The sequence below is a fragment of the Mustela nivalis genome, assembly GCF_964662115.1.
Source record: "Mustela nivalis genome assembly, chromosome: 1".
Classification (NCBI taxonomy): Eukaryota; Metazoa; Chordata; class Mammalia; order Carnivora; family Mustelidae; genus Mustela; species Mustela nivalis.
The window spans coordinates 125,203,606-125,216,225 of NC_139020.1; the positions used below are offsets into that span (position 1 = coordinate 125,203,606).

At 47.2% G+C, this 12,620-nt stretch overlaps 1 protein-coding gene across 1 annotated transcript in view; it reads right to left on the reverse strand.

Annotated features, from left to right (window-relative positions):
- EPHB1 (EPH receptor B1) overlaps positions 1-12,620 on the reverse strand; it is a 417,459-nt gene that overhangs the window by 59,531 nt on the left and 345,308 nt on the right. The window contains exon 10 of the mRNA XM_082715150.1: positions 8,494-8,616. Within this exon, the coding sequence (XP_082571276.1) occupies positions 8,494-8,616 (123 nt within the window). The remainder of the gene's footprint in view (positions 1-8,493; positions 8,617-12,620) is intronic.

The window sequence follows — 12,620 nt, forward strand, 5'->3', positions numbered from 1 at the left end:
GAACAAGAGGCAAGAGACCGGTGAAAGTGTGGCTTTGGCAAGTCCTATCTGCCTAGACTGGTGTGGCTCACGCTCCTTTCTGAAGTGACAACTGCTATTTCACTATTTAACCCTGTGGTTGGCTGGTTTCCAAGTGCGGCACTCCTACTCCCGAGCTTGAAGTTGTATGCTCTGCTGGCGTTGTATCATATAGGTTTTTAAAATGATTAAGTGGAAATGGACTCTCCAGAGAGGATTTTCAGGGCGGTGAATCCTCTCTGCCTGCAACTGTCACAGTGCCACGTGTCATTAGACCATTGTCCCAGTCCATACAGTATGCGACCCCGAGAGTGTACACTCCTGTAAAGCATGGACTTGGGATAATAATGATGCATCACGGTAGGTTTATCCCCCAAGGTACCACTCCGGTGAGGCCTGCAGAGTGGAGGACACCGTGCGTGTGCAGAGCAAGGGGTATGTGGGCGATCTCTGTACCTTCCCCTTGATTTTGCTGCAAACCTAAAACTGCTCTAAAAAAAAAAAATACAGATGTTCAAAGCATGTGGTCTCCTTGAGTAGGGAGAGCCAGGCTTAGTCGTCAGTCACTACGGTGGGAGCAGTGTTACTGCCAGCATGGGAAGCAGAGGCTTCATACTGATTCTGTAGAGATAGCTCCTTTCTCTACAGAAATCAAAGAAATCACTTCATATTCTCCAAGCCCAGAGGTTTTCGAAGGACCTACCGCAAAGCAAAGAAAGCTACTTAGCCCACCGTCCTCACTAGGAGGCTGTGCTCCATCCTGTCATTACGTGGCCCCAATACTGGAAGAGGGACTAGGGCAGGGAGGGATTGGAGGGAGCAGCTCGTGTGGGCGCCAGCCTGGCCACCCGACTCGGGGCACATCAACTCCCCAGGCTCGGCTTTCTCAGCCCGACACAATAAAAAGAAAGGAAGGACCACCGGGGCTTCCTAAGGGCGTGATGAGTGTTGGAGAAGGTGTTTTGTAGACTACACATTGTGGAGAGCACATGTGGGTGGCGATTTAAGACACCCACATGTGTGGGGGTGTGGGGGCTGGTACGTAGGGGGTGGACTCTGGAAGGAGGAGCAGGTTTCTGCAAACTAGTGGGACCAATGACAAAGCAGGGCTTTATGCTGGAGGTGATGGGGAAGTCCGGCTGCCAGGTATCAGGGTTTGGAAGGTGTCCCTAGCTCTGCCTCAGGAGCTAAAGTGTGGGGACTCTGGTCCTCCAGCACTGCCAAGGCTCCTAGGGAGTGGGGGTCGGTGGGCATACTGCCATCATTAGTAACAGAAAACCAAGGCCTTATGTGGCTTACAACCTAAGAGGCTCTGTCCCCTTGCTCTTCGACATCGGGTTCAAACACCATTCTCAAGAAATTATTTTTGCTTCCTGACACCTTGCCTGTCTTTGTTGTTGCTGTTATTGTTCATACAGTCTTTTATTTATTTTTTATTTTTTTATTTTTTATTTATATATATATATATATATATTTTTTTAAAGATTTTATTTATTTATTCGACAGTCAGAGATCACAAGTAGGCAGAGAGGCAGGCAGAGAGAGAGGAGGAAGCAGGCTCCCTGCTGAGCAGAGAGCCCGATGTGGGGCTCGATCCCAGGACCCTGAGATCATGACCTGAGCTGAAGGCAGAGGCTTCACCCAGGCGCCCCATATTTTTTTATATTTTATTTTTTCCCTTTGCCTGTCATTAAGGCCAGAGCTTGCTGTCCAGGATGCTTTGATTTTCCAGGATCTGAACTCTTAAGAGCTTCCTTTTCCATGAGCTCCAAAGCACAGCCATACACTTTGCAGTTTTCGATAAAAGTTCATAATACCTAAAAATATTCTCCACAAATCACGCATTAACATTATATTTAAAGTAGATACTTATAGGAGATGACTGGGTAGTGGTTAGGGTTGATCATTTCTACCCTGATCCTTCACTGACTGATTGCAGCCAGCCTAATTTTGGTCTGGCTGGACTTCAGTTGGCATGCATCTTTGCAGCTGACCTTGGAGCCTCTCCTACCACCAGACCTCCCTTTGGCTAGGTCCTCCCTCTGGCTTCAGGCCAGTCTGGGGGCCAGGGGATCTCAGCAGTGGTTCTCCGGGTGTGGTTTCCACCCAACAGCAGCAGCATTGCCAGGGAACTTGCTAGAAAATGCAGATTCTCCGACTCAATCTGGATCTTCTGGTTCAAAAGCTCAATAGGTGGGGTCCTGTGACATGAGTTTTAATAGGTCTCGAAGAGGATTCTGACATTGGGCTCCAGTTTGAGAACCACAGCCCTCCAGGTTGTTCTCTGAGGGTAAGTTAGCCAGTTCCTACTTCTGTCCTCCGGACGGCTCCTGAAATTATCCCCTACAAGTTTTCAGCTCCTTGCCAGTTCCTCTTTCCTCCTTCCCTTGACAAAACGAGGAAGAAAGAAGTGGTTCAGCAGCATTAAGTGCCTCAACTATTATACATAAAATCAAAAGAGAAGAATTTTCAATTTTTGAAAATGAAACATATAACCTGCTAGCAGGTACTTAGACCGGTGGCTGTTGGCTATGTGCAGTGCAAATCTACACACATTTGCACTTTTTTTTCTTTTTCTTTCTTTCTTTTTTTTTTAGCAGCAGCATTTTGAAGTCACAAACTGCCTTGGGGGAAGAAAGAAAAGCAGAGCTTCTAGTTACTAATTCAAGCTTCCACCAGAAAAGGAACTTCTAAAGAATAAATTTAAACTAGGTTTTAAAGTAGGATTTCCAGCCAGTTTTATCACACTAGCCTGGGCAAGGTAAGTAGGTTATGGCTAAACCAAGGAGAGTAAAACCATGGCAGGCAATCTGCCACCTCCGAGCCCCGCACCTGGGACAGACATTCCTTATTGATCACAGCGCTATTCCTCCTTTTGGCGGGGCTCCCCAGGCCCCATTACTGGGCGGACAAGATGGAATGTGCTTGATGGCCATGGTGTGCATGATACTTAATACCTACACGGTGACAGTGAACTGATTATCTCTCTTCTTAGGGTTGGCAATGGTCAGGCGACAACTGCCCACCTATAGATGACATTATTTCATAACGTAAGCAAGCACATATGACTGAAAATGCTGCCTATCTTGGTTCTCATTGCTATCCTTAGGTAGGTAGCTGATTATACTGGAAGAAGATGACTGGAGGACGGAAGAATGTGTTCTCTCCAGGAAATGAGGGGCACCTACCCCACAGGCATACTGAATTCTAGGACGAATTGTCACTACCAGTAAGGAAGCTCACATATCCCAAACCCCCAGGCAGAAGTAACATCCCTGTATACTTCACTGCTCTTTCCCAGAACAGTGCCCAAAGTGGCAGCTATGTAGGGGGTTACATTCACCAGATTTGGTTGACTGTGTCTGGGTTTCAATTCTTGCTCTATTATTCACTCAGTTGGCGACATAATCTTTGGCAAGCTATCCTCTGAATGTCAATTTCCTCATCAGTTTAAACACACACACACACACACACACACACACACACACACACACACCCTATCTCACATTAAGGGAGTGAAGTAAGGCAATGTTTGAAAAGTATGTCCACAGTGAGTGTTCAATACATTCTAGTTATTTTAATTATAAGTATTCAAGACATCTACTTGGTATTCTCTTCTTGAAGCCTTTCCTATTGTGACTCTTATCTAGTATTGAGGCCACCCTCACTTTGATTAAGCCTGGGAAAATCAGACTGGAAGGTGGATTTTCTACCAAAACACCCCCAAGAACCCATCTTCTTCTTCAAAGGAGAGAACCAGGGAGCCTTGTTGGTCCATTCCCAATCAGTGCATATCACAGATCCCCAACATCCAACCCTCTCCCCATAAGCCTGCCTCTCTCTCAAAAAAGTTTTCTGTAAAAATGCTGAATTGGCAGCTACTGGAGTCAGGAGAGAAGATTTGTTACTAAAATACAATTGCCATATCTTCCTTTGGAAGCCTCCCTCTAGTGTCACTTCTACCTACATTTCCATGCACTTGACAGTCATGATCGGGGCTGCTGTGTACAGCTACATAGGTTGCACACTGCACAACCCAGACTGCCATTCATGCTGGAGGGCCCAATTATAGATAGCAGCCTGTTTGATGCTCTGGGTGAATCTGTGGATTGAACTGATCAGAATTAACCAATGCATTGGAGTTGATCTATGGGAGGGCTCCAATGAGTCAGATTCATGGTCATGAAGAGCTGATATTTGCCAGACGCCAGAAGGCCTGTGGCCCTCATTGAAGAGACCAGTGATATCCATTATCTGCTGTGGGGGATGAAGGCCAGCCTTCATCTCACTGAGCCACTTCTGGAGCGCCAAGTGAATCAGGACTCTTCACCTTCTTCTAGGTTTTCTCCATTCTCCTAAGCTCTGCCTAGTCGCCCCCAATTTTCCTCCCTGCTCTACTCGCCCCACCAAGGATCTACTTTCCTTCAACCATATGCAACAAACAGTTGATGGAGCTCCTGAGTGCCACACCAGGCCTGGCGTGGGACGAACAAAAACTCTGAGAATGCATCCCCTTCATGGAACTTGGAGGGCGATGTTGAGAAACAGGGTCAGATGTTGAGAAAACCCACAGTTGCCACAACTCTTCAGCTTCAATACCTAGACTTGACTCTACTGCCTTTACTCACATGCATGACCACCAACGCCTACCCCTGGGGCCTGGCAGGGTTCCCTCCCTCTAACGGGTTTAATCCTGCGCCCCACATTTCTGGCCACAACCTTCATGTTGCCCCCCCCCCCCAATCAGTTCCATTCACCATGTTTGGATCCACTCCAGTTGAAGGCTACTTGAGCTACCCTACCACCCAACCATCCTCTCCACATTTCCAAGCAAAGTCCCGTAACTTGTCTTCATGCCTCCGAGGCCTCACCCACTCTTCCCCATCATCTCCTTCTGGTCCAATCCAGACACAGCCTCTATCCAGTTTGTGTCCCTAGAGCCTCATTCCTGTCACCCAGCCTGTTTAGATGCCTACCTAAAACTCACCATCCTCCATGGGATAAAATCCATACCCATGCCTCTGGAATGCCGAATCTCAGCCTGACTCCCCAGACTCAGTACTTGATGCTTACTGTCAGGAAACACCTACCTGTCAGCCTTCTCTCTTCCTTGTTCTCAGGATGTGTCATGTGGAGAGTCAGCCCATCCAAAGCCTTCACATCCTCAAGGGCCCTTAACGTCTCTCTTCCCTGGACTCTCTCCTGCCCTCAAGTCTCTCTTCCCATCTCCAGGCCCATGTGTTCCCTGGGGCCCTCTTTTCAGCTGTCAGTGGCCCACTGTTCTCTCGTGGACCAGCATGGTGTATGAGTTAGACTATCGCCCCACAGGGCAGGGGTTGACAGGCATTGTGCATTTCCCAGAATCTACCACAGTTCAGGCACAGGGTCAGTGTTTAATGAACGAGGATCTTCTTGAACTCTAAACAGAACCCCTTCAGCCACAATCGCAACCCATTTCTCGGGCCCCACACTCAACAGGTATGGGTGGGGTCCTCTGCATCCTTTGAAATAACCTTGCATGGTCTGCGAAGCTGGAGTGTGCTAGTAAGTGTTCACTGGGGAGCTCTCCAGAAAGCAAAGAAACGAAGATCTCCCATTTGTAGCATTTGCCAATTCCCACCATGTAAACACCCCTACTGGGGCTGATGTGGTCCCAGCCACAGGTGTCACTGAACACGGGGCTAGAAAGAGACATACACTATTAGCTCTTGGGAACTGGTGCCAGCTGTCTCTGGCAGCCTGCTGCTGGAAGGTCATGTTCATTTCTCTCCTTAAGTCATGCAATTTTCCTCTTCTGTCATTGTCTCATTCTCTAATGAGTTTCACAAAAATCTTGTTCTTTCTACCAGTTTTCATCTTTGAAAGCTTAGGGCAAAGGTCATCTCCTTGTGAAGCCTTCCTGATGCCCCTGCTCATTCCCAGAGCAAGGGACTGAATGCTGCTCTGGCTTGGCCCCACAGTGAACATATGACTGGCCGATATCCCACTAAGATTGTCAGAGCTCTGGGGAGGGGAGAGGATTTCTGTTTGTCTATCTCGGGAGCCCCACGTCCAACATGCAAGAAGTATTCAATAAGAGTTTGTTGGGGGGGGGTACCCAAGCAGAGAAAGGACGAATGACTTCCGAGCCTTCTTTTCCTGTGTTGTTAGGATCTGCAGCCCCCTTTTTGCACCCTGCTCCCAGTCAGTCGGGAGGTTGAGAGCGGCAATGCCAACAACACTGTCTAAACATTACCTTACAAAATGCTTTTCTTTTTAACTTGACCTTCACACCAGCTCTTTTAGCACAAAGTAAAGTCAGTCTCGGTGAGGCGGGGTGTGCAGAAGCAAGAGTGGGGAGACAGGAGAAAAAGAACTGGAGAGTGGGGACTGATTCCAGCTAGAAGCGTCTTCTGGTAAAACTGCATCGAGTTATACATAGTGAATTAATATCCACAGGGATTAGCCCTGGAATTTCTGGATCGTGAGGAGGTGAGCGTCTGGTAGAGGGCGGTCGGCAGCGACCAGGCACAGGTCTTTACCTCGCACTGCTGGGTGTCTCCTGAAATGCTGGACGTATGCATCCCTCCCCACTCCCCCGTGAGCCTCAGAGAGGGCTGACCATCTCTGAGGAAGATGTACCAGCAGTGGCGGCCCAGGCTACACGAAAAGGGAAAATAAAGGATGGAGCTGGGCCGTCGATTATCCCTTTATAGGCGGCCAGCAGTGGGTGAGCTCACCCCCAATCGTCACTCCATGGCAGGGTCATAAAGTGAAAAGCCTCTTTACTCTTCCCCTGACACAGGCGGAAGGGGGCCGATGTGTGCTCTCTGGGGTGACATGCAGTCCAGAACATATCGCTTGAAGCACATGACATAAAAAACAACATTAAAATCACTAGCACCATTACCACATGACATAACAACAATTAATAACGTGAGGAAACAGGGCACAGGACTGAAAGCACGCCTCCCCGACACTCTTTCAAGTTCACTGCAGAAATCTGAGCCCCTAGGAGTAATCCAATTTATCTGGTATCCAGCCTTCCAAGGCATGATCCTTAAATATGTCAGCATCTAAGGAGGAAGAGAAAATTATCTGCACAGAAGTGGAAGTCGTGGTTCGGTAACATATTTAATGAAAGTCCATGCGAAACACGGATAGACTCATGTGGATCAGATTACGGCCAGCGGGCTGGGACTCAGAGGGGCTGGTGGGAGGGGAGAGGTATGTCCCAACAGGGACAGTCCCAGCAGCCCCCAGAGATGCCATGAGGGCGGAGCTCTTTAAGAGAGAAGCCAGAGCATGAAAATGGTGGCCTAATGGGGCAAGCTTTCAAATGTGACTTCCAATTTCACAGATGGCTTTGTGACCCCTCAGTGCATTAAGAGAAGCAGTGAATGGAAGGATAGTGACTTTCCTCCTAAAGATAATACATGAAGTGGCTGTCTGTAAGACTTTGACTGAGTGTATTTTATCAAGTTAAAATGTTACAGGAAGAGGCAACACCATGGCTCTCCAAATATTCGTATGAATAAAGCACTTCTAAACGTAGGAACTAAAAAGACGACAACAGCATTATGCACGAAGAGAGCTTGAATAACGGCTAACAAGAACTGGAGAAGAAGAAAAGACAAACAATGTTGTAGAAGAAAATAAAAGTAGGAAAGAGGACACAAAGCAGACACCGTTTTAAGAAGATTCAAAACAGGCAGCAGAGAAGACATAAAGAGGTTACTTATAAAGTGATGATATTTGGGGTTATTTTACTTGTTCACTTTTTAATGTGAGTCCATTGCCAAATTGACTCAACTACTGATCCATTAAGGAAAGATGAAAAATCTAGGTCAGTTTTTAGGTAGGATCTCCTGAGAACAGCTTGGGCAGCTAGTCCTCTGCTGGGCTGAGTTTCTCTTCCAACATAGTAAGATGGTTGCATGCACACGCGTTTCTTGGAAGTGAAATCTGTCTTGGGTTACCATCCTTATCATAGATCTTTTGTAGAAAATACACTTAGGGGGAGGTTTTTCTCCTAGAAACCGCGGTCCCTCTTCATTTTATCATGATCTCTCTCCAAATGCATTTGGGAAGGAATCTTGATCCAGAGCCCTGGAGATATTATCAGTGAGTGAGACACTATGTCCAGCTTCTAAAAATTACTGTTTCTTTCAGTCTTTTCCACTGTGTACCCTAGATCTCTCTCTCTGTCTGTCCACATTCAGTAGTCCATTTCCAGAGCTATGTCTGAGTCTTTTGAAACTGCAGCTGACTTCTCCGCAACACCAGTCAAGCTTGACCACCGTGATCAAGACCCCCCCCCCCCAAAGATCCCTAGACACATGTTGCAGATGAGTCAGACTCATCTTCTAGGAGAAAGATGTTAGAAGCTCCTTCTCAGTGGGATGACTTTTTATGCTGAAAGAGAACACCTAGGACATTGGGAAGAAGATGCTTGGATACCAAGAGAACAGAAATGAGGGGAGGGGAGAGCCATACCTGCTCCGATGACCTCTTCGATTTTCACAAAAGATACATCAATCTCCTTGGCAAACTCCCGGACAGCTTCGTTGGGGTCCTCGTAAGTGAAGGGGTCAATGTAGATCTTCATCCCTGGGGAGCCTTATTAGAGGAGATAAGCAGGGTTAACATCCCAAAGAGGATATGGTGGTAAGTCCTGGCTGCTGTCCCCAGCAGCAAGGGTATGGCTGGGCAGGTTCCCCCCTAGACAGACTGCCTCTCTGTGCCTGGCCAGGCCTTCCCATCTCCCTTCCCTATGGGCCACACTAGCTTGGTTCTCTGTCCTCTACTTCTCCTCCATATTTTCTTCTCTTTTTGAGCTCTTGATGAAATGTGGAGCAGATTACTTATAAGTGACAGATCGGGACCAGTTCCCACACTGAGCACTCACAGAAGGCAAAGAAACTGATTGATGCCAACCAAACGCATTAGCAGAAAAGTGGTGGTAAAATGGTAGGGTAGATATCAATATTTATCAACTTGACAACTTCTCTGAGTGGAGGCCACCGTTAAGGTTATAACTGACGGCTGTGGCCGAGGCTGCAAGAGGGAGAAGGAGGGATTAAAAAAAAGAGAGAGAAGGAGAAATTGCTATTAGAAAAATCTCAAGTTAGAAGTGTCAAGACAGAACACCAGAAGAGAAAACATGAAGAGAAAAGCTTAGAAAATGCTGATAGAGAAAAGAGCAAAGTCTACAGAGGGAAAAAAAAAAAAATGAGGTGGAATTAAAGAAAAATGGTAATGAACGTCCATGCCCTCAGACACCCTGAAGTATGAAAAATGAATAAAATGGTGAATGAGAAATACAAAAAGGAATATACACTTTGTCACTAATGTTTACAGTGGCAAGATAAATAGGTGTGCATGGGGACAAAAGAGAGAATTGTCACTGCAGAAAAAACACATTCAGAAAGCGGAGAAGAGGGGACAAAAAAGGAAATGGAAGCCAAGAAACAAATGGATTCACTCACAATGTAATTTTCAACATGTCTGATGTGTCATTAGGCAAAAACTAGACACTGTTCACTTGGTGGTGGTGTGGTGGGCAGGAGAGGACTTTGAAAGCGGAACTACATGGTCTAGCCTGGCATCCTTGTGAAGGGGAGGCAGTTTGCCTGTCCTCTGTAGCTGTCTGGTAGGTGGAAGAGTCAGGTCAGCAGAGTAGGCAGAAAGGCACAGGTGCCGACCGCCCCTGGTCGGGACCCAAGTCTGAGGCAGTCCCCCAGGTTCCCTGAGCACCATCTGCCCATCCCCACTGCACCTCATCTAGCTGACTCCCAGCCTTATATGCAGAGGCTAGTTCTGACATTTTTCATCCAAAAAACTCTGAGGACTCTATAGCTCCCCCAAGTTTGTGTTGCTTTGGTCATCCTTCAGGTAAGGATTCGAAGTGCTAGAGCACAGTCCAGAGGGAGAAGAAAGATACAGCAAAGAAGTGAAGGGGGATTTTTTTTTTTTTTTTTAAGTCAGAGAGAGCCAGGTTCCCTGCCCAGAAGACCGACTCTTTCTGAAAGATGGTTCATTCCAAGTCATTAAATAAAATCACTCCTAGCATGCTAGGCTGCTTGCTTCAAGTTGGTCAAGACCATGGTAGAACGCTCCTTGGGAACCTGGGAATGACAACATTGACTATGGCATCTGTCAACTGAGATTTGGATAAAGAGTCAGAGAGATCCTCACCTTTATGTGGAATGTTCTAATCTGTGGGGAATGTGGTGGGAGGGGAAAGAGTGAGAGAGAGAGAGGCAGGTGTTCTCCTTTGCTAACAGTGGACTAGGAGGAAAGTAGGGATGGGGTTCATCTCATTCTCATTTGGAATGAAGAACAACTGAAGAGCACGAACCATTGAAACCAGACTGAAGTGCCTAATGAAAGCAGATAAGCACCAGGCAGCCAAACTTGGGGTTCCACCAGAAGCAACCCCTGGGACAAGTTTCTGAGAGCCCAGTGGCTTATGTGAAAGATGCTCCAACAGCAGTCGGGGCAGGTGGTAGGGAAGTAAGATCAGGCAAGGCAGTCAGCCTAGAAAAAGTGTGTTTTCAAGCCACTTCCTCCCAAAGCAGGCTGAAGCCCCCAGAGAAGTTGGAGGAGCTGGTGTGGGTGACTACATGCTCCAGGGCTGGCCCACCCTGGACGGAGGGAGCTGTGCTGTTACCGCCCAGGTTCCCATCAGCCTTCGGGGATGGCCGATCAGCCGCCATGCAGGTAAGCAGGGAGAGAGCTTTTTGGGGAAGAAACAGATGCAGCAGGTGGAAGGTGGCCAGCATGAGCTGAAGGGGTGAGGGCAGGAGGTAAGGCAACCACATACCCACTCAAAATGCCAAGCAGACAGCAGGTCAGTGTCACAACCTGTGACTTTGCCCAAGTTCTGTGCTGTGCAGAGATGAGAGGAGGGTGAGAGCCAGATGCTGGGGCTGTTAGGCAAGGACAGGATCCCAAAGCCTCTTATTAGCCTGGCATAATGCAGCAAAGCCCCACCCTTCTCTCAGAACAGGTCTCTCTTCCGCTGGTGGCAAAGCTGGCACCTCTATCCCATGGTGACTCTGATATTACAGAACATATTGCCAGTGACATACCCAGCCAAGCGCCTGATGTACACAGGGAGGGCTTGCACATGGACGTACTCATGGTGATTATCAGTAAACGGTTCTAGGAAGTGTTTGGGGAGGTAGGAAGAGGAAGCAAGGTGAGGTGGTCAGTGGAGGATGTCAGACACTTAGAGTTTATTAGTTACCTTAAAAATAACTACCTTGTTATTTTAGATCAAGGGCTTTTAAACGATGTATGCTAAGCTGTCCTACAGGAACTCTTCCGCAAAGTCTAATTAAACAATCTAGAATGTGCGGTAATGAATGGTTTGCAAGCACAGACACATATAAGGATGAAGGAGAAAGGATTCTGAGTTAATGAGCTTTATGGATATTAGCCCCCATCCATTCTGGGAAGGACCTGTTCCCAGAGGACAACAGCTCATCTGATGGGGCTGGCATTCTTCCAGGCCAGGAACAGGCCACCAAGTGCACCAAGATGTTAGCAAGTCCACACTTCAATGATGGGTGCAGTTTACTAACACGGAGAGGTTTGCTACTTTGCTGGCTTACAGAAATGGGGGTGGGGGAGCAATGTCATAGCTTATTTAGGTTGGGGCTCCTGACTGTCAGTAAAGCCCTTCCCAAGCAGCTGAGGGGGCCACACGGAGGAGCCTAGGAAGAGAGATGCAAAGTGCCTGTGAAATTCCACATCTGGGCGACGGTAAAAATCAGGACTTGTTTTCCCGGAAACTGAAGACCCCATTGTCACACTGAGGAAGGTAAGCTGAAATCAGAGGTCTACCAAATGGCTGAGATGTGGGCACTTTTCCCCTGATGAAGATCTGAGAGGGCTGCCCTAGCGGAGGGTCCTGGCCTGACTCCGGCTGGGGACAGAGATCCAGCTCTCGAAATCGGGAGAGTGATGTGACCAAGCAAGTGCCCATCACGGCTTCCCGGCATCTACCTCATCCTGGAATAACACAGCTCTCCAGACCTCTCTCCTGCATTACCGCTAGGCTTTCTCAAGTCCCTGAAGATGATGAGAAAAAAAAAAAAAAGGCACAAAAAAAAAAAAAAGAAAAAAAAGCCTTTAGCTAGGCAGAACAGGTCATTTGTCTTTTGGCTCATTTTGTGTTTCTGCATAAATCCTGCATCAGCCTGTTCCTGCTCCCACTTGCCAGTGAGCAGTTTTTAATTATCAGGAAAATGGTATTTAGTGCAATGAATCACCAGACAGTGAACAAGGAATTCAAGTCAGCTGCGGAGTCAGGCACAGCCAAACATTTGGAGACCAGGCTCAGAAATTGTTCTCAGATTATGAGTGTTGGGGAAATATTATCAGTGGTAGTAATAACAATATCAGATGCAATACAGCTCATAAGATAAGGCATTTTATAATGCTCCGGACGGTGTTTCACATTATTATTGTTGTTAATATTGTATATTTATACTATTTTACAGTTATCGACTTTTTTTCCTTATGTCTAACATAGGTTACATACCTTTGGCACAAAGGCAGTGTGTATGGATCTAAACTTCTGATTGCTAGTGCCTTGAGAGACAGAAAAATTCTTC